The 22,722-nt window shown below is 49.1% G+C and overlaps 1 protein-coding gene across 1 annotated transcript in view; it reads right to left on the bottom strand.

The window, feature by feature from the left end:
* Positions 1-22,518, bottom strand: part of TUNAR (TCL1 upstream neural differentiation-associated RNA) — a 48,777-nt gene extending 26,259 nt beyond the window's left edge. Inside the window, exon 1 of the mRNA XM_055097991.3 lies at positions 22,156-22,518. Within this exon, the coding sequence (XP_054953966.1) occupies positions 22,156-22,167 (12 nt within the window). The 5' untranslated portion in view covers positions 22,168-22,518. The remainder of the gene's footprint in view (positions 1-22,155) is intronic.
* Between the last annotated feature and the right edge of the window lie 204 nt (positions 22,519-22,722).

Here is a 22,722-nt window from a genome sequence, read left to right as displayed (position 1 = left end):
CTTCGACAAAGGACATCAGGCCAATGAGAAGCCACCGACCATCCCAGATGTGGCTGCATGGTCTCCTGACAACCACAGAACTCCTGGGGCCTCCAGCATACCACAAAGGAGGCACAGACCAGTGATGGGAAATGGGAAAGTCAGCTTCTCCCACAGCCCCAGTTACCGAGAGATGCCAGCCTCCATGCAATTAGCAAAGTGGGACAAGTCTTGGCCTAAAATCTACTTGAAATCAATCAAGTTTTGGGGGGAAGGGAAGCTGAGTAGAAATCAGAAGGTTGGGGTTTGGTTACCAGCTAGTCATTTCTACCTGGGTGATCCTGGTCAGTTACCCAGTCTTTCTCAGCCTGTTTACTCATTGGCCAAAGAACAATCTCACAACAGCTGCTAGACTTTTTTCAACTCGAAACGAAAAGGCACAGGAGAAAGTGAGCGGCAGGAAGAGCAGAGTCAAAACAATCAAAAACTGACCTTAGAGGAGACAGAAATAATTCATGGACTAAAGCAAACAAACAAACAAAATGCTCTAATTACTATTCCAGCACTCAGTATACTAGTACCTATAAAACGAAAATAGATTCTAGGAAAAGAAATGATCAGAGACAAGAAAAAGCTCTCAGAGGTTAAAAATGTTAGTGCCAACGTGTTTTTTAAAAGTTAAAAAAAAGCAAAATGACAAACCAGAAAATGAAGTCAACAAAATCTCGAATAAAGAGCAAAAAGGCAAAGAAATGAGAAAAATGTAGAAGAATATAATCCCTTTCTGGAAGATTTTAGAGCTGACAAGTAAGAGGCTCAGATATGGAGAATGGAAAACAAATGAAGGTTTTAAAACAATCAGTTCCATTAGAATCTCCCAGAGCTGAAGGACGTGGGCTTTCAGATGAAAGGGGTCCACTGGGCATCCAGAACAATGAATAAATGAAGACCCACCCTGGAGACTATCCTCATGTAATACATGAACCCCATGAATGAAGAAGAATTCTTATAATCTTCTGGACAAGACAAATAGAGAATAAATAATCTACAAAGAACCAGGCATCGGACTTCTCATCAGCAACAAGGAAAACTCTAAAGTCTTCAAAATTCTGAAGGCAAATGATTTAGAACCTGGAAATTGACCTTCAGTGTGAGCATAAAATACAGACATTTTCAGACAGTTTACTTTCCATGTACCTTTTCTCAGGAGGTAACTTAAGCAAACAGAGCCTCCAACCCAGGAAAGCAATGACGGTGAGCCCAAGATGACCTGAGGGCAGCAGCCCTGGAGAGGATGCAGTACCCTGGGTAGAGGAGGGGAGAGCATCCTGAGAGGGGTTAGCTCTCCAGAAGAAACAAAACAAAACAAAAAAACAATGGGGAAAGGCTCAATGGAACAGGTGGTATGAAAAAAGGGAGAGTATGAAAAAGGCATAGAAAGCAAGAAGAAAAAAAGAAAGGCAACCAGAAATCCCAGAAAAAATATCCTGTGCAATAAAGTGATGATCCAAAGATGAAGCAAACTACAATATGGCATGCTTCCAAGCAAATGACATTGTGTAGGCAGGAGAACCCACTCAAGTCTGTTCCAGGCCATTCTGCTTTGAGTGGTCTAGGGGTTCTGACATTGATCTCCAGAGAAGAAAAGGTCATCCCAGTGCATGAGTTAACCCAGCATTAGCCACTTCTGATGTAGCAATAATTATAGCAATGTCACCTACTGTTCTCAACATTCAGAGTCAAACTATGGACAATGCATACGCTAGAGCATTCAGGATGGGATGCAAGCTTCAGCAACCTTGAAGGAATGTCAGCCTGAAAGTAGCAGGTGGGTGGCACCGAAGCTTGAGAGGAAAGACAAAAGGAACAATATGGATTAACAACCTCACCTTATGAAATAAGGAGACAGACACACTGTGCAAGGGTGCTGGAGAAAAACGTATCTAAAGATTGAAAAGTAACAGATAGAAGCACTTTAACAAGCACAGATGAAACTGAGAGGAGGAGAAAGAGCCACTAGTACAGCAGTGGCTTCCTCTTCCACATCAGGAAGTCCATGACTGGGGCTCAAAGACGATCAATGCACTGTCTGGATGCAAATCCTGGATCACACAAAGTGGGGACAAAGTTCTGATGAGGATTAAATGAGTTTATAGGAAAAACATCCCCAGAACAGTGCCTGGCACAAAGCAAGCATTCAGGATGTATCAGGGCTTTTATGATATACTTGCCTATACAATTTGATTTGTGACAATGCGCATGTGTTAACTTTTAAAAATGGTTTTACTGTGAAATAAAAACATATGCCAAACAGAGCTATTTGAAGGAACAAATTCCAACGCAAGCCCGAATCATGGCATAAACTGTAAAGTACGATTTTAGAGCCTGCTAAGCAGGCAAGGCAGCATGCTCTGGGAGCTGGAGAGTGTCATGGAAAATATGGAGGGCTGTGGTGAGGAGGCTTCCCAGAGCCAGGCCTGCAAGGAGACCCTGCCCTTTGCATTCCCAAGCTGCAAACTGCAGAGTACTCTGCTGCCGCATGGTATCAACATAACAAAGTGTTATTTTTTGCAAATGGAAAATAAATGTTTCCACCTTTTGGGGCACCTGGACACTTCTTACAAACTGCTTGCAAGTGGGATTCAAACTACTACTCTCCTGATTCCATTTTTATTTGCAGAGTAAGGCAAACAAAGCAGAGGCTTTCTGCTTCCACTTTTGCGAAAAGAAAAACAAGTGAGGCTTGGAATGGCCTCTAGAGTTCCAGAGGGTGTGGTGCAGCTTCTGGCTTGCCCCTCACCCAGCCCAGTCCCTTCATGGAAGTCCCAGCTTTATTCCACGCAAAACAGGGCAGGAGGTGCTTTGTCCCAGGAGGTGGGGCTGCAGTGAGCCTTGATGCCACAAATGAAGTCTCCAGTGGGTACAGGGTCATGCCTGTGCACTGCCGCTACTTAGCTGGAACAGCCCAATCTCTATTTCTGGGGTTCTACCTCAGTTTCCCCATTGAGCTTGAACACTGACACCCTGACATCCTGCCTGGCTCACTCCAGTGCCCACCTTCTAGAAGACCGGACTCTGAGCCCCATTTCTTCCACAGCTCACTGCATAATCGTTGAGATCGGTAGGAAAGGCAGCAGGTGGGTAGGTGCAGTGAGAGGTGCACAGGAGTGGGGCCAGCGAGAAGGCCGGTTTGAATATCCACTCTATTACTCACTGGCAGAAACGTTTTTTAACCTTGCTGAGCCTGGGCTTTCTCAAGGATTCAATAATTTAACAAATATGCGACCAAGTGCCCACCTGGGGCCAGGTACCACGCTAGGTGTTGAAGATTTGAGAGGTGCACAAAGCATGTTGCTTTGTAAGGAACTTACCAAGAAAAAGGCCACCTGGTGGTGGATGCCATGATGGGCAGGCACCACGTGGTGGAGCAGCCCAGAGACACCGGAGCAACAGCCTGCAGTGGAAGGGACCAGGGTCAGAGAGAAGGCGACGGCGGGCTAAGATCTGAAGGAGGAAGAGAAGCGGGAGAGTGTTCCAGCGGAGGCAACAGCACGTGCCGTGGTTCAAAGCAAGAAAAAAATGGGCCGGAAACACCTTCCCAAGGTCTGGTGCACAGGGTGCTGGGGGTGAGGAAGATGCCAGAGAGTTATGCCAGGAAGATCAGAGACCCTGGAAGGCCTTGGAAGGGCTTTAAATCATTGGTAAAATTCCCACTTTGTAGCAATGTGAGGCTGAGCGAACCATGATCCTGGAGGATGCGTCGGGAACTCCCTTGTAAAACAGATGCTAACATGACCATCCCACTGCCTGGGTTTTGGCTTGCCTCATTTGACAACTCTCCGCTCCCTTTCCTCCTATGCATGCACACCCACACATACACACACGCACCACACACACTCTAACAACATGCACACATGTGTGATCTGCTGGAACTCAGGTCTTTGGCTACGGAGCTAAAACAGGGCCCCACACTTCCCTCACTCTATCAAACCAGCAGGCAGATCTTTCTATCTTGCCCAGTCCTAGCTTCCTGCCCTTCCCACTGGCCCATGCTCTCCTCCTGGGTTAGACACATCTGTTCTTCCTGCCTGGACTGCCCTTCTGCACATAGCTAACTGCTACTCTTCCTTTAAGATGCAGCTCAGATGTCCCCTCTCTGGGACACCTTGTATGACCCTCGTCCAGCTTCAAGGCAGGTTCTGCACTTCCTGCACTTACCTGGCAGACAACATCTGTCACTACTTTCTGGAGATGCTGGCTGTCTGGCTTGACTCCCTGCCTTGGCCATTTCTGTGCCCTCAGCTCCAACCTATCGTCAGGAGAGAGGTGGTGCCCAGCAGGAACGTGTGGCTGGGATGAACACTCCATCCCGCAGTGCCCTGCACCAATATGCACATGCTGTGGACTCCAAGAGGAAGCCACCTGTGGCTGAGGACAGGAGGTCTCTGGGTCCTCACTCTCTCCTTCACTGCAACCGCATCTACACCTTCCCTGTGTGTCATCCCAATCCCATCTGACCCTTGCTTAAAAGAGTCCTTTCTTTTAAGATCTCTTGAAGCTGTGCAATATGCAGAGAAGGAGGCTGACCTGTGGGAGAGCTTGCTTTTCCAGGCATGGCCTTAGGGGCTTTTTGTTTTATGTAACATTCCAACAATCTATAGACCTACAGCTCAGCACCTGCAGAAGGTCATGGGCCTGGTTCCAAATCTTCTTTCTCAATCGATTGGGAACAGTTTACACCAAGAAAAAAGTGTTTCGACAAGCAGGACTGTTGCCAGGGGCCCCGCAAACCACACTCTTCCGCAAGTTCGCAAATCCTGATCCTCACGTGTGAATCTCTCCCTCCCCGCCCTCCTCCTGCTAGTGTGGCTGTCCTGGGTTAAGGTGCCTGGGGAACGGGGACTCAAAAGCCACTGGGCTCCAACAGGGCATGACTGTCTAATTTGTCTAATTCATTTAGGGGGTCCCCAAGCCCTTGCACAGATGCAGCACATAGCGTGTGTTCAATGAGAGCTCGTTAACATCAAATGCACTGCCTGATCCCAAAAGAGGGGAATTTCTGACAAAATGGCATTTTTCATTGAAAGGAGACCTAGACCAAGGAGATGTGTTCTTTCTCCTCAAACACTCTCAACATCCCACGGGACCTTAATGCTCACCTTAAACCAGTGCTCGAAGCCAGACGCTAACCCAGCTTGGATGATCCAATCAGCAATGGCTGCTCCTCTTCCCTCTTCTGGAAATCTGCCAGTTTCCCTGAGCAGTCATCTCCACAGGGGAGTTATCCACCAAAACAGGGCAAAATCGTCTTGCGACTTTAAATCAGCATTAGCCAGGGTGGCTCTGTGTGCCAGGCACACACTGGACCCACCATGTACATTTCTGCAAGGCTATTTGCAAATGACTGAACAGGCCCAGAAAGACCGGGCATGTGCCCACATAGTGCAGCCACAATTCGGAGCTGGTGGTGAACCTTAACAATGAATGCAGTGTCCATGAGCAGCTTTGAAAATGCCCGGTGCCAGGCTCCAGCTCAGACCAACTGCATCATTAATACAAAGTGAGGAGGCCTGGGCATGAGCATTTTTCAAATGCTCCTGGGAAGGTTATTCTCATAGACAGCTGGGTTGAGAACTCCAGCACTTGAGCAAAAGCTGTCTCTGGCAACGGGTCTTGTCTATTTTTGTTAAATGAGCACCTGCTATGCCCCTGGCACTCCACTGGCTGCTTGATGGGGAGTGGGGTGGGGGGGATCCATGGTCTTTCAGAAGCAGCTCCTGCTCTCAGGGAGCATCCAGGTAGCTTCAGGAATCAGGGACACACGCAGAACCTGAGGACAGACCCAACCCTTTAGAGCCATAAGGAGTGAGGGCGGCCCCTTCCCTGTTGGCCCCTGGTCACTTTTGATTCCACTTTGCGGCAAACTTTTCCTTCACAGGCCAGTCAGTATTCTTGGGTCTGCTGACAGCACTGCCCAGTCAGGTTGCTCCAGGTTCCTGCCTCCTGAAACCCTGGATTCCCATCCTGCAACCCTAACTTTCCCAGGCTGCCTCCCATGCTGCAAAAAGGAAGCTTCCTCTTTTCCAAGATCCCAGGTGGCCTCCCACCTCTCCCACTATCCCTGTCCCCAACTGCTTGGGTTTCCACTAGTCCTTGGCAGGGACCCTCACGAAACTCTCTGGAGAGTCCGTGTTCCCTCTCTCTGGTCTCCTCTAGTGAGAAAATTTTCCCATCCCATTGGCCATGGTCACTGCAGACTCAGTAGATCTAAAACTTGACGCGTCTTCAGAAATTCACTTGAAACTGCAACAGGTTTTCAGAGGGGCCACCTCCTTGCCCAAATCTACCACCTTTTCCTATAAGTGGCTCCCACTGGGGTTACATGGCCACCTATCCCTGCACCGCCAGACATATCGAGGTGCTGTCTTCAACCCTATTCTTCAATCAGGTCCTGCCACTTTGTCCTGAGGCATCTCCCAGATAATGAGAGCTGCGGGCATTTCAAGTCGTGCATGGTTTTAAAATGCATCATCTCATGGAACCCCACAGCTGCCCTGCAGGGTGCCCAGAGAGTGAAGACTTGCCCAGGGGAGCCTCACAGGGTCACAGCAATGTGGGACTAAAGCTGCAGAAACATGGCAGCTCCCATGAGCCTGAAATTGCTGGAGGGGAAATGGAGATGGCCAGGCATCCCTGCCCTAGAGACGCTTGTCATCTGGTGGGGAAAAAGAATCAGGCCAGCTCGAATGTCTAAGCTCCATGCCACTTCCCCAAACATAGCTTCCTCAGCCACCCTGAGGTCAAAATGATACCCTGACCCAGTAATGCACCAGGTGCTGCCAGGAGCCCTGAGGAAGGCGACACATCCAGCCGGAGGTGGCCCGGCTCCCCGGAACACACAATGTGCTCGCACTGCCACCCACTCACTGAGGCCACGCACTTGCAGCATCTCAGACAGATGCGAAAGCGGCACAACCCATCCACAGGCTGGCAGCAGCTGACTTCATGCCCCTCCTGGCAGAGGGACTCATGAGCACAGCCCCTACTGGAAGCATCTCATGGGCCTGAGCAGGGGATTGAGGAGAACCCAGGGATGGGAGAACACTGACCAGGCACAGAACCTTCTGGGTAAGAGCGTGGTCCACCAGGGGCCCCCTGGCAGCGTCTCAGTGTCATAGGGGACCTGTGTCCCCCCAAAAGATATGCTCAAGTCCTAACTGCTAGTACCTGTGACTTTGTTTGGAAATGGCATCTCTGCTGATGCAATCAAGTTAAAATCTGGTCACATGAGTCAGGGTGAGTAAACCCAATGACTAATGTCTTCATAGGAGAAAAAGAGAGGATTTGGACACAGACAAATAGATGCACAGGGAGAAGGTCATGTGAAGACAGGGGCAGAGGCTGGAGTGGTGCAGCTACAGGCAAGAATGCCAAGGATTGCGGGCAACCACCAGCAACCGGGAGGAGACAGGGATCCTGCTCTGGAGCCTTCCGATGGAGCACAGCCCTGCTGACACTTGGATTTCAGGCTTCCCATCTCCAGAACTACAAGGCCATACATTTCTGTTGTCTTAATCCACCCAGCTTTTGGTATTGTTATGGCAACCCTAGAAGACTAAGCACCCAGCTAGGACACGTAACAGACAACAGAGCCAAGATCAGGAACAGCCTCCCAACTGCATGTGTAGCGAGTGTATAGTAATAGGGAGATGAACTTGGCAGCAGAGACTCTGGTCCAATTCCTGCACCATCTCTCAGGAGCCGTGTGGCCCTGGGCAGGCTCCTGAGGGTGTCTGAGCCTTTTTCCTCATCTGCCATTTTGGGCCAGTAAGCCTTGCCCTATCCCAGACTTGCTAAATTTGACCTGTGCCCACGAAGGGGTTTTATAAACAGAACTTCTATGAATCGCAGGGCTCTTGTGGAGAGAGGGCGAAAATTATTCCAAAAGCCAGTGGTTTTCTCCAAAAAAGGAATCAACCGTCAAAGTTGACGTCATGAACACGACCGCTGGCAGCCTGTGTCTTCAGACTCGGAGGTGGGTGAGTGACAGGTTCCTCTCAAGCTCCAGGGAAAACCCCCGAGCAGGTGGGACCTTGGCTCTAGCTTCCGAATGGGGATGCACTTTCAGAAATCAGTCACTTTGAGTGTGTCTGCATATGCCAAACATTTGCTCTATTTAAAAGTGTTTGCCAACACAGATTTCTAATTTGCGAATGTTAGTTCAACCTCCACGTGGCCGAAGGGCTATCTTTCTAAATCACAGACTAGATCATGTCGCTTCCCGGCCCCCCAGCTTCAGCAGGCTCCAGACACGGGTCGATTCTTTTTGCTGCTGTCTGGGTTGTATTATTGTTGTTAAAAATGATCTCTGAGGACTCCGAGCGCTGTGGGTCCCGGTGTAAGCCCACAGACCCGTTCAGCTCTGTGACCAAAGTCTCAGCTGTCAGGGGTGAAATGGGAAAACCAAGAACAATACACTCTGATTAATTTAATTACATTTGATTAATTTGATTAATGAATAAATTTAAAATACTTTTACGATTCTAATATTAAGGTCTTCCTGTTTTCTAAATTATTTATCACATGCTGATTAGAGAGGGCAGATTAAAATTGGGCAATCTTATACCAATTTCTCAACTAAACAAATATCCTCTTCTGTGGACATCAAAAGGCTGGCAACCACCACCCTAAACCAGGAATTGGTTTTGAGGCAAAGGTGTAGCGAACGTGCTATTTCTCTCTTCCCTCTTGCACACCCTACCTGGGGAGCCTGTCCCAGTGACAGCCTCGAGGGACAGCTTTCCCTACCATGTGACACCACCTCCCAGCCACAGCTGTTTAGAGCAGAGGGCTCCTCACCAAGCCAGGCCACTCTACTTCTCTCCTGGGAAATTAGGCCCCGGGGAGATGGAGGGAGCTTTGAGGCCACACAAATGTAGGGTTGGGGCTGCCATACTGGGGTGACCATTGTTTGGCCATATGCTCAGAGGACGAGAAGAAAAACCCGAAGTTGGAGAGGAAGGTTAGAGACAAAGGGTACAAGATGGTGAGACCTGGGGTTCCAGACAGAGAGGAAGGAAAACATCCCGGTCACTGATGGCTTCATTTCTCCTTCACGAAGCCGGACTACACTTCTTGCTTCGATTTCCATGAAATGCCAATTTCTTATTTAAAAAAGTCTCCCATTGCTGGGAAGCTAAAAAAGGAGAAGTGCTTGAGCCTAGGAATTCAAGGGTGTAGTGTGCAATGATTGCGCCTGTGAATAGCCACTGCCTTCCAGCCTGGGCAACACAGTGAGACCCCACCCCTTGGGGAAAAAAATCTCCCATTGCTTAGAATCATTTGTCAGTTTTTTTTTGTTTTTTTTTTTTTTTGTCTTTGTGTCCCTCTAAATTCCAAGAGGAAGGAGACAAGGTAGGCCTCGTTAAATGCTCACCAGTAAAAAGCTGTTTCCTAAATGGTTGAGTGGAGGATTCATGGATGGATGGGCTGGCTGGGGTGTCAGACGCAGGAGCCAGGAGAGCAGCCATCTCTGCACTGCCACCACCCCTGCAGGTGCACAGGAAGGGAGGCCCTTCCGGTACTCTGCTATGAGAGACCAGCCAGAAGCCAGACAGGGGTGACGGCTCCGTGGGCTTACAGGGAAGATGAATCTCTGCTTAAGTTCCTCCTCACGAGGGAGGTCTACCCTTGGTGAAGGACCAGGAGACAGGAAAGCCAGAGTTACGGGGAACAGTCAGCTCCCAGTCACGGGGCTTGCCCAGGGTGCAGAGAACCTGAAAGTTCACAGCCTAGGAGAGGACAGCAGCCTGCTAAGTGGTGGCCAGGGCAGAAGAGTGAATAGTGGAGGCAGAAGAGGAGGAGGGGGAGGGAGAGGAGGGGGTGAGGAGTGGAGGGGGAAGGGCAAGCCAACTTCTCCTTCACATGCAGCAGGCACGGTGCCCAGGGCCCACAGAAATGTTCCAATTTAAAATCAGAAGGAAAACAATGAACTTCTGGGTAGAAGAAAATCTTTTAATATGTAACATTAATATGTTCATCTTTATATCAGCTCAGTCCTAAGAAATAATTTTTAATTTTTCTTTTTATGGTGGAAGAGGCCCATAATTGCCCAGGACCCAAGAAAGTGAGAATGTGGCTCCAGGTGAAGGGAAGGGAGGCCAGGGACAGCAGGGGAGGGGAGGGGAGGTGGTCTGCCCCAAGGGTTGGTATCAAGGCCTCTTTGAAGCTGAGAAGCAGCAGCTGGACTCGCACACAGCTCTGCTTCCTTCTTCAGAAAGGACATCTGAAGGGGAAACAGCTCACATGCTTACAGAGGTCCCGTTTCACGGGGCCCCTAGTGCTTCACACTTTACACTGCAGAGGGGTGACGGCCATGCTCGGGATCCGACACCCCACTCTGCTGCCTTGCAACGGTCTACCTTGTGTAAGTCACCTAAGCACTCCGTGGTGGCTTCAAACGTACTGGCATCCTTCGGCACTCCTCCCATCAAAGGATGGAGTCTAACTGCCCCCCGCATCCCCTCGAATATGGGCTGACCTTAGGGACTTGCTTCTAAGGACATGCCGGAAGTGATACTATGTGACTTCTGAGGCTCGATCACCAAAGAGGATAGAGACAGACACCCCCACGCACTACAACCTCTTGCTCTCTCTTGGGTCAATGGAGACCTAGACTACAGGTAGGCAGTACGGCTACCCAGCCACACGGAGCGTCCACAGAGCGATGGAGAGTCTCAGCTGTGCCAGCCTCCCCACTCCCACCCTCAGGCTGTGCGCCCCTTCTCACTCAGGGGCCAGACATGTGAGTGAGGAAGCCTCCCAGATGATTCCAGCCCCAGTCACAGTCTGACTGCAACCTCACATGAGGCCCGCAGCAAGGCCACCTAGCTGAGCAAAATAAATGATTATTCATGTTCAAAACCATTATCTGAGGTGTTTTTGTATGCACCAATACATACTCGAAGGCTTAGTATTTTCATCTGTAAAATGGGAATAATAAAATTAACTCCTTTATCAAGCTATTGTACACATTCAGTGAAAGAGTCCACGGAAAGGACTTATTGCACACGGTCCCTACCCCAGTAAGCACCCAGCAAATATTAATCAAAGCTGGGATTACCATTAATTGTTGTTATTATGCCCATTTCTCAGAAGAGAAAACAGGACTCATAAAGGCTGAAGCAAATTGTCCAAGAATCACACAGGAAATTAGAGGATAAGCTCAGATTTCAATCCAGGTCTGTCCAGTGCCTCACAATCTGACTTGAAGAACAGCTTCAAATAAAAGGTGCATGTCCCCCAAAGTGACTGTGACAGCCATCAAAATCCTGTTGAAGAACTGCCATTCCAATGGTGAGATTGTAGGCACAGAGTGCCGCCAGCCAAGTGCAGCAGAATCTGGGAGGTACTAGGTCCTTGCCCAGGAAAACAAAAGGAACTGAGGTCAGATGCTCAAAATGTCTTAATAATAATTACCCTGAATAACCACACAGAACTCATACATTCTCTACACTGTTTTGTCATCCATCATCCGGTCGGGTCCCCAACCCATGAGGATAGTTTTTATAGCTTTGCTCTCCTCTTTCATTAAAACGTGAGTCAATAAGGTGGTGAAACCTAAGAAATGTGCCAGCAGGTAGATTAGTACTGTCTGAAACTGCAATAATTTATGGACCTCCCAAGATTATTTATCCAATACATAGATTTACTAAGTTTGGGGGTAATAACCTGGGAAAGTTTGCAAACAGTTCCTTTATGTTGCACGGGGCTGTGACGGATGCATTTTATGAGCAGGAACTGTACTTACAGATCTGCCTAATAAAGCGCTGAAGGTTTGACTGTTTCGAAGTCAGCCAGCAGAGCTGTCATCAGCTTCTTATGCATTTAGGAGAACCTACTTGATAAGGTGAGAAACAGTCAGGAGCACCAGGCTGCCCCAAAAGCTCAGCCAGACTGACCGCTGCACAAGTCCCTTTGCACACTGCATCCCCCATCCAGTCACTAACAGGCCAGGAGTGACTTCCAGGTGCCAAGCAAGGTTCACCCCAGGTACTGAGGATCCAGGGAAGAGACAGTTGAAAGAAGGAGATGGAGCCAGCGATGATGATCTCATGAGATGGTTTGGCTTAAACTTATGTATGTACGTAAGTGTGCACTAGGGGCTCTGAGAACCAGGATGAAAGGCTTTCCCAGGACCTGATGGTGCATTTCAGGAGCCTTAGAGCTCCAAAGAGAGAACTCAGCCCCATCGATTTCCATTACCAGATCCTGACAACCATTCTAATCTGCTCTGATAACTTGCTACTAAATTCCTTTCTCTGCTTGCATTCAACTTCCACACAAGCTTCAGAAACCAAGAAGCAAACAAAAGGCCAGACATCTAGGGGTCATGCCCAGCCCCCTGGCTCAGGGCCTGGGTTCCAAGAGGGAAGACAGATGAACAAGGAGAAAGCCACATCCTCCATGCCTGGTGGGCAGCGAGGCAGTGTGAGGACAAACTGTCCATTTCCAGGTGGACTGCTGCCAGCAATGGGCACTGGGCATTGGCCGGCCTCAGGGATCATGACCGACTCCAGAGTGATTTCATGTGCTACTCGGCCACAATTCCACTTCTCTTCTCTTGGCCTCAATTTGTTGACCTGTAAATGGGACCCATGGAGGGTGGAATTGCATTCCCTTCCCAGGCCCATGTCCTGGGGCGGGGAACCCTCCAGAGGATGGCAATCTTCACTAGGAGGCTGACTGCCTGGGATGCCGTGCCCTTGGCACCATCTGGCAGTCAGCCAGTCGTGAAGAGGGCTCTCTGCCAGGCCCAGACTCCACAGAAAACAGCTAAGAATTTGCCCACTGGCTTGTGGAACATGCTTTTCTGTCTCTCCCTCTTCCTTAGCAATAGGAAGGTGAAGTTCAAGGGTAGTATAACCACCCGTGACCCTGAGACACTCTTCCCTTCTTCATGTTCCCTTTGTCCAGCCAGCTCTGCAAAAGTCACTGGCCCTGCTGAGCACATTGATTTCAAAGCAAATGGTCACTGAGTGGCACACGCCTTGATTCCAGACCGTGTCCCCCTCTCCTACCCACTGAGCCCACTGCTGGGGGAAGCTCAGGGAAGCTGGCGGGCAAATGTGTGCCCTGGATTCTCTCAGCTGTGGATGTAGGTCTGGGAGCATTGTTTTTAGGCCAGGAGCAGCCTGAATGCATTTGCAGAGGCACAGGGAGACCCATGGCTCGGTGAATCAGGCTGGGACACTGCCCGCTCCATTTCCTGTTGGCTAGAGTCCACGATGGCTGGGCAGCAAGTGCTGAAGCCAGCGGCTACCTTGCTTTCCTTCCGAGCCCCAGCAGGGCTGGTGGAGTTGGGGTCTGGGCAGCAGGGCCCAGAGGATCAGTCAACAGATACAGACAAGCAGAGACACTGCAATCAGAGAAACGGTGCCTGAGGTTACACCCGGGACAACCATGCTCATTCCCACACAGTATTTCTTCCTGAACGTTTTACACATCTTCACTATCCTATAATATAGAGGGTACGGGGGGCCATAAACAGGGCTACCAGCTATCTTTTTAATGCAAATCCTGAGTCAAACCCCTCCCACAGTTCCCTGTCACCTGTAAGACATGGAACCCTCCTTAATCTAGCATTCAAGACCCACTCCCATCTAAGCAGGAGTGACCCAGCCTTGTCCCTGCCTTGCAGCCTCAGCCTGACTCTACAGACCTATAACACAGTCCCCTCTCCCCAATAAACAGGCCTCTGTGCTTCTGCTCACACTTGCCCTCCTACCTAGAAGGCCTTTCCCGCTCAACTCTGCTCAAGAAATTCCTTCTCGTCTCTCAGGGCTCAAGTCAAACGCCTCCACCCTCCCCCGGCCAAACCCATCTTTCCTATCTCTGCCTTCTCAGAGCACGTCAGTCACTCTAATTAGCTATAGGTAGTTACGTAACACGTTTCCCCAACTGTCTCTGAATCCATAAAAGGCAGGGAACATCTCTACTTTAATCCTCCACCCCACTTTGCTAATGGCCTCTCAGTGAAGGCTTGGTCAATGTGTCCAGAGAAAGCATCCCAAAGAAGGTTGATGCTGAGCGTGAAAATGCTTCCCTCCTTACGATTCAAGGTAAGGCATCTGCAATGTCAGACCCAAAAGCATCTGAAGTTTTCCTGGCCTTTTTCACTCATTTGCACTGCCGGGCAGGCTGGCTTTCAGAAAACCGAGCCCTGGCCCCACGCGCTGAGCACGCATCCCATCTGAGAGACCCCAGAGATCTTCCAGTTACGCACTCAGCTCGCCTTGGAGGCTAATCTCACAACATGGTCCATCTTTCCCTCCTACTTGCCAAGGGATTGATCCTTTCGAGTGCAGTTTGCTTAACCTAGGCCCCAAGAGGGCTGCTGTTGATACACAGGCCAGAGCAACTATTTCTCAGTAGGAGGGGGAAAAAAAGGCCAGAGAAATACTTTCCAGACCACATTGTTTCATCTGTAAGCAAGAGCGGCAGTCGGAGATACAACCACGCAGACACAGATTGTGGGGACCGCAGTGTTTGGACGTAGCAGGTGTCTTGTGAATACTTGTGGAAAGAAGAGAAGGAGGGATGACAGGGCCCTGGGATCAAAAGTGGCTGAGTTAATAGTCCAGCCCAAGAGGGCTGCAGTCTATATCCAGAAACTTCCTCAGAAAAAAAGTTCTAGAGCCACTTTGACAATGCAGTCCCATGATGAGTCACCCTGTAACACGGTGCCTAGACTTAAAGAGCTGCTCCTAAATTTACTTTTACTATGGTGGTGGGCAGGCCCAGAAACAGATTTGCCCAAGTGGGTTTACAAGTGTCAGTCTGCAGGGGTTTTCAGCATAGTGGCAAGACAGAAAACAGAGCTTCACAGGGTTGTGCCCCACCTACCGGGGCTGGCACCCTGCCTTGCCAGTCTCCAGGTCCTGTGGCTCCTTGGAGTGAATGCCTGGCAGCTGGGTGGGTTCTAGGGCTGTGACATGAAGAGGGAAGCAAGGGGGCAGGTGGTGGGAGAGGAGGTGAGATGGAGGGCCAGATCGTGCAGGGCCCTGAGGGTCACCTTAAGGTCCCTGACTATTGGGCACAGGGGGCACTGAAGCTCTCCCAGCCGAGGAGAAATGAGATCCTTTAAAAGGCTCACTCTGGCTACCATACGGGAAACAAACTGTAGTGCACAGAGGAGGAGCGGGAAGCGTGGTGAAGAGAGAGTCGATTGGCTTGGACAGCATGGCGGTGGGTGAAGGTGGGAAGAGTGGCCAGCATGGGGGTGAGTGCCACATTCTGAGTCCTTTAGAGCAGGGAGGGGCATTACTGATTCAACACCCATGAGAACCAGTGCTTCTTGAACACCACTGTGCTCAAGGTGAGAGTGACCTGGAAGCATGTTAAAAATATGGATTCTGGGCACCCCCATCCCCAGGAGTTCTAATTTGGCAAGTCTGCAGCAAGGTCCACCCATATGCATTTTAATAAGCTCACCTGGTGTTTCCATGGAAGTGGTCCCTGGATCACACTTGGAAAAAACCTGCAGTGACCCAATCTTTGCACTTGAAACCAGTGAAGGGTCAGAGTGGCGGCGGGGGGGCGGGGGTGGCTTGGCCCTAGGCACCCAGGTGAGAGGAGAGAGAAGGCCCCCTGCCTCCCAGCCTGGGCTCTCCCCACCAGCCCCAGCGTGCCTCCAAGTCTGCAACAGCTAAATCTTCCAGATTCTGAACAGACCCCTTAAAAAGGGCAGAGGGTGACGCCCCAGGCCTACTGAAACAGTAGCAGCCTATGACACACTACAGCTGTCTGTGTCCACCACTGCAGCCTCAATGCCTAGCAGTGCCTGGACCAGAGCTAGTGCTCCATAACTGTTTGTTAAACTGTTGTCCCTGACATCTGTCTGAGGAAAGGATGATGGTGTGTGTTGGGGGGGGGTAGATCCTAGTAACCAGACAGGACCAGAGAGAGGCATGCTCTGTGGAAGAGACAGCTCCATGCCTGCACAGATGGACAGAGCCACTCTCAACTGCCACAGGGATGTCCTCGAGCAGACTGGAGGACAACCAGCCCTGCTGTAGAAGATGCATCTACAGAGAATTTTCAGACCGAAGCAATGTTATCTTGTCAGTAAAACTGAGAGAGGAACAGTCTCAACATTCCCTTTTAGAAGTCGGGTGTATTTTTCCACTCCTCCTTTTCAGATGAAGAACACAGGATGTGGTTTTCACGTCTACCTTTAGACTTGAACACTGCAAAACTGGACGTACTGTTTTAGAAGTATTCAATAAAGCCCTCTGAACAAATTAAAGGATAATAGACGTACTGTTTTAGAAGTATTCAATAAAGCCCTCTGAACAAGTTAAAGGATACTGTATCCATTCATAAATCATTTTAAACTTGCACATGATGCTCTCAGGGGCATTCACTTTATTTAAAAATATAAGACTTATCAATATTGATCATTTAAAAAATGACTGTCATTATCATCCATTTTCTGAATTAAAAGAATCAAGAAGTGGATCAGGATCCCCAGACCATATTAGCAGATAGAGGCGGAGAAATGTGGCAGGTTGGGAAAAATGCCCTGGGCATTCTCTGTTTGCTCTTTTGCTCGGTGATGCTAAATGAGGTACATACAGCAGCTCATCATAGATTATTAAGAAACAGAAGCACCTGGAAATACACTGACCCTCACCAAGGCCACCACCTGACCTTGGGAGTCAGGTTTCAAAAACATGGGTCCACCAAGGCATTTAGCCTAGCCTCTCTCAGCCACCACGAAGGACTTAGGAAGGCGAAGGTTTTTAACTACATGAAGTGCCATCTGCACTTGTCATAAGCCACATACAAAAACAACAAGAAACACAGCTAAATTTCTTAGTGAATTTATTCTGTGCTTCTCGTTGCTGGAAACGGGTGTGAAATCGTTTCTACTACCACGCCCTGAATAAGTGTTCGCAGTAATCACGTATCAGAGGCCATGAACTTCTCTGTCTTCTTATCTTATCCTCTCTAGTGACTCTGCAAAGCTACTCTTGCATTTTCTACTTTTTAGTAACTACACATATTAGAAATCTAGCCCAGAGCTGAAGCCCTGGGGCACCTGTTCTCTCAAAGTTTGGGGGCAGAAGATGCAGATTCCATGGGCCGCACCGAGGACACGCAATGTTATTCCTCATTTACCAAATCAAAAACTTGTGCTGACTGCTGAGATGTGGTATTTTAAAGATTGTAGATGAAGCATAGTCAAGCTTTCTAACTCATTCTGTCTGCTTTTTCTCATTCATCACCTATCAACAAACTTGAAGCTTTTGGCATATAAGCAGCTCAGTGATCCAAGGGAGACGGAAGGAGGGGTCTGTTGGTGAAGACGTCACTCACATGACACAGGCAAGGCCAGCGTCAGAGACAGAAGCATTTTCAACTGCTGGTGAAGAAACCCAGCCTGAGTATCGTTAGCAGAATGTAAAGCCACGCAATGGGGCGACAGAGTATTTCAGGGATTTTCCTTTGCTCTTTGTAAATTGAGTGTTACCGACAGGACTCTGGAATCTCCGGTCCTGGGAATGGTGGATGCTTGGCCAGCTCTGCACACTTACAGCGAAGAACAGCAGCAGCTATACTCACATGGGTGACCTTCCGAAGGCCGTCCCCAACGTCAGCTACGACGGCATCTCTACTCGGTAACGTGAAAAGTTCCTTGAGACCTACCTTTCCTCCCGAGTCCCAGAAACTCCTAAGAGCTGTAGGTGAACCGTGAAGGTCTTACATGTGTTCCTCTGAATACCTTCTCTAGTCTGTTGTTTGGGGGAGGGTTAACTCATGGGCATCCTGGAGGAGGAGAAACAGTTCTTTTGAAAGCTGTTACGTAACTTTTATTGTGTCCCTTTTTCAGGAGGAGCAGCCTAGCGACAACTCCTCAGACTGACGTCGCATACATCAGTTTGTGTTCACCTCCCACAAAACCCCAGGGGGATGAATGTGGGACCCAGGAGAATTCTTTTAGCTTTTCCCAAAGAATCACCAGCACTAACCCTGTTAGGGTTACACTTGGCTTATTTAGGAATCTTTTTAGAAATCGACACGTTTGACTTCGTGTAGTTAAAAGAAATCTAATGCATTAACAAAAATCCTGGTGAATTTAGAGATTTTATTGACAGCAAAATCACCTCCATATGCTACTTACGTCAAATCATCTGCATGCTTTTTTTAGTGCCATGGTTATCTAGAAATTGGGGAGGAAGGACACAATTTGGTTGCCAGACAGACACACTGCAGCAGCAGTGGAAATGAGGTCCAGCACGGGTTGATTTAAACCCCAGCAGAGTCCATTTAAAACATTGCATGGTTCTGCCATTCGATAATTATTAGAGACTAAGAAAGACACTTCAGCTCTCTGAGCCTGGGTTCCTCATCTAGAACACAGGGTTCACAATGTCTACTTTGCAGAGTTGCAAGGACAAAGTGTTTAAGGGCTGGTGGTTCCTTTCTCATGCCCTCTCTATCTGAAAATGACTGCAGCTTCACCAGGGAGCCTGACCTCAGACAACACACTTCCTTAGATGTTACAAGGGAAGCCTGCACACAAAACCTGGCAAAAAATACCACTGCCAAACTGACAAGCTTCTTCCTCACCATTTCCCAGCTTCAGCTGAGTTCAAGTCTCTAACTAAAGTACTCTCCATTTTCAAATTACATACTTCCCCCTCCTTACCTTCCAGGAACAGCCTGAGATTGAGGCGGAATCTCCAAGTCCCCTGAACCCTAAAGCTACACAGATAGAATGTCATAGTCTTCTTACCCCATTGACCCAAATTACATAATGGTTCTTGCATCTTCTGCCACATGGATCCTAGAGAGGGTCATGGCTCATTCTAGTGCTCTCAGATTTGTGCTGAGCCTCTACCGTGCAAGGGGACTCTGATAGGGAAGCCGGCATAATCACCTTTAAGATCAAAGCTCCATCCTCCTTCACACACTCAGGGTACGGAGTCTCCACTTAGGGTAATAAACAGCATATTTTCTATAATCACCAATTTCTTATTGTTTATAGGAATGTCTAATTGGAACGTTACGTAACCTTAAAGTACAGAGCATTCTGGAGGTATTAATAACCAGCTATACCCAAATTTTGAGGATTCTTCAAACTTAGAGTTTGGAGGGCGATATCTGGTACCAATACACACACATATACATGCAAACGTACACACCCATTGCATATATGTAAACCCAGACCCAGCAAATGGAAATAATTTGCCCAAGGCCACAAAGCCAATGAACAACTGAGTCGGGAATAAACCCCAGGTTTCCTGGCCTATGGAAGCTGTTGTTTTCCTCCACACTCCGATCAGTCCAGGTGTGCATCCTCACTGATGCAGAAACGCCACAGCACTCAGGCTGTGTCCCCATGATGCTAAGTGTGGCAGCTGCAATCATGAGGGCATGGTCTCAAGCCCTGACTTAGAAGAGTAAGCAAACAAGGCAAATGTCTCATCACTGTTATTTACTTATGATACATAAACCTCTTGTTCTCCCAAAAGAAATCCAAGGCACTTAAAACATATTTTAACATGAGGCCATTATATGTATGGTGTGGAAGAGTTCAGCTTAGAGATCTTACAGAAAAAAAAAAAAACTGGATTTAAGACAAAGAAAAACTGAAAAGGAAGAATTTATTCTTGATGGCTTATTTTCACACGGGGAGAAAAAAAGCAAAAAATATGAGAAAACTAATGAATTAAAAAATAAATATCAGTAACAAGAGTAATGTTTTGTGATGTAATCCAGCTTTGGCTATAAGTAGTATGATCTATGACACAAAAATCGTTATTTCATAATTACCTCAGCATTTTCAAAAGCAACTTAATGAAGATTGTTTCTCTGCATTCATTTTTATTCAAAACCTTACCAGTTAATCATGAGAAGCTAAAACACACAATGCTGGGAGATTAATATCCCTACATAAGATGCATTATTTTTCCTTTGCAGACCCCTATGAGCCTGTCAAAAATGAAAGCTTTGCTCTGGTTTTGTGAATTTCAAACAGTCACAAGACCCGCTGAGAGCCGAGTTTCTGGGAAAAAGGTGGGACATGCCCGTTTCATTTGGGATTCGGCAACACTTTAAGAGGTTCATTAATCCACATCTTAAAAAGACCAATGACAACCCCATTAACGACCCATAGGTCAAAGTGATGGATTTAGCTCTAATCCACAGCCAAAAACTAACTCAGGGTCTGAACATCCTTCAGCCCATCTTCCCTGTCCCAGCCCCTCTGCAGCCAAGCTAAGGCCGGCTCCACGCATCGCTAATATACTCAGCAAACAATGCAGTTGGAAGAGTCTAAAAAAAAATCACTTTATTTATTTGCAGTAATTGTTTGTGCTGGGAATGTTTTACCCATGCAAATATGATTGATTATTTTTGGAGGGGCAGGAAAAGCTCACCAGCTTGCTGCTTTCTAGCCTGCTGGGCATCTTCTTAATGCATTGTATGTCATCAGTTCTTAGGAGCTAATGTCATCTCTCCTACTGAAAGGCCTAACCTATCCCACAACCCCAGTCTGGTAGCTTGGAACATTTTATAGCCACTATGTGTTAGCCCAGTAAATAATCTATTAAGCACAGCTCGAGCTTCACCTCTTTTGGGCTGAACCTGAATCTCACAGCTCCCCGGAAACCAAGTCCTCTTCTTGGAAATCAACAACCCATTCAGTGTAGAATGTTCGTCCAAATGACTGGACTAAGACACCCTAGCTCAAGCCTGTAACTTACTAGTTTTGTCACTCATAGAATCATTTAGCTGAAGGGGGTCTGAAGGGCTGGTCAGTCCACTCTTGCTCTTTACTAACAGAGACACAGAGGCCCCTACTGCTAAGGGACTTTCTCTGCACCAACACAAATGTACGTGTAGACAACTGAGCTCAATACTGTGACTTCACCAATGGAACAAGCCCCTCAGACCAGGATCAATTGATTCCAGGTGGCTTGCCCCTTCAGGAACTAAATGCACTTAAGCAAACAGTTAACTAAATGCACTTAAGCAAACAGTTAACTAAATGCACTTAAGCAAACAGCTAACAGCGGCAAGCCAGAGAACTGGGGGAATGCATCAGGCATCGTATCTGCATTAAAACTCCTTTTCTTTGGGGCTCAGAAGTGTTTGGGGCTCAGAAGTTCTGCTGACACTGAGGGCTGGCAAATATGAGCCAACACTGGGCCAGCCCCTGCACAGTGGCCATCTGGGATCAGCCCCCGCTCCGGTTAAGTAATCATCTCCAAGATTTACAAAACCAGGGGCAGGTAACCTTGATGAGCCCTGCCCCCAGGGAAAGGTTTAGGATGCAGTTCTGAGGCCTAGCATGTGCTGGGCACACAGGAGGAACCACTGTCCTTTCCATCCTTCAGGAGGACTGGGAAAACAGAACCCCAGGAAAGAGAACACCTAGGAAAACATATTATCCTCTCACCTGAACTAAAAAGTAGCTTTACACTTGGAGTACACATTAGGGGTTGGCAGCAGCGTGATGGCAGGATGGACAAAAAGTGCTTGCTACAGGCAATTTATTTCATCAGAACACATACTCATTGGAGCAAGTATTTTCACACACATGCAATGACTCTTGAGACGGAAGCAGTTAGTAGAAGAAATGAGACAGGTGTGTTTGTTACAAAGGGAACAGTCTGGCAGGGAAGTAGGGTACCCTGGTTTCCAATCCTGGTCTCCCACTTCCTAACCTTGTGACCTTGATTAAGTCATTCAACCTCTCTAAGCCTCAGTTTCCTCATCTGGGCCAAGGAGAAACGGGGACCTATTTCCCAGAGCGGCTTTGAGGCACACTGCCCGGCACGACCTGGACACCCACTAAATAAGAGTTGTTGCCCCCAAATGCTAAGTCTGAACCCAGCTGCATACACATGCCGTTATCTAGACCAGACAGGTCCCCCGCCTGCATGTCAAACCCACATCTTTCTCCAGAAGGCAGAAGAAAGCACCAGGTCTGCCCGGGCAGTTCAGCCTCCAGGCGGAGCTTCGGGGCAGGGGAAACTGAACGATTCAATCGGAAGCCCCGAATGTTTCCAGGCTGTAAGTGGGGAAGGAGGGTAGGACAGGGGCCCTGAGGCGGCCTCCGGGCCCTGCGAAGGGAGCTTTGTTCGCGAGGCGGAGGGCCTGGCTTACCGAGAAGCGCATCCGGAGGCGGTTGAGGGGCGCGCGGGGCACGCAGCAGAGCCACAGCCCGGCCCGGACCCGGAGCGCCGGAGCCGCAGGAAGGCGAGGAGGAGGAAAAAAAGGAGGCTGCCGCCGGCTCCTGCCTCATTCTCCCGGGCAGCGTTGACCCGCTGGCCGCCGCCGGATAGGGCTGGCCGCCCGGCGCGGGACCCCGTGCGCGCTGCTCATGTCCCCGTCTGCCGCTGGCTAGGTGTGCGCGCAGCCTGCTGGTCTCTGGGCGGCACCCGGGGGCTCCTCATGCCCCGCGCCGGGGCTCGGCGGGAGGACCTCGGAGAGGCAGCGCGGAGGGAAAGAGAGAGAGACAGCATGAGAACGCGCAGAGCTGCACCCCGCGGGGGCCGGGCGCCAGCAGCACCGCGCTGCCCCACCCACGGCGCCTCTGCTCCCCGCGCTGCGCGCCCAGCGGGGCGCCGAGCCCCAGAAACTTTAGCACATGGCCGGTCCGGCGGCCGCGGTGGCCGTAGCTGCCCTGCTCTTCGAGCGCCCCCCACTGTTTCCTGCCCCAGCCCCAGAGCG

Source organism: Pan paniscus, chromosome 15 (assembly GCF_029289425.2).
Source record: "Pan paniscus chromosome 15, NHGRI_mPanPan1-v2.0_pri, whole genome shotgun sequence".
NCBI classification, from domain to species: domain Eukaryota; kingdom Metazoa; phylum Chordata; class Mammalia; order Primates; family Hominidae; genus Pan; species Pan paniscus.
This window is presented reverse-complemented; position numbering and strand designations above follow the sequence as displayed.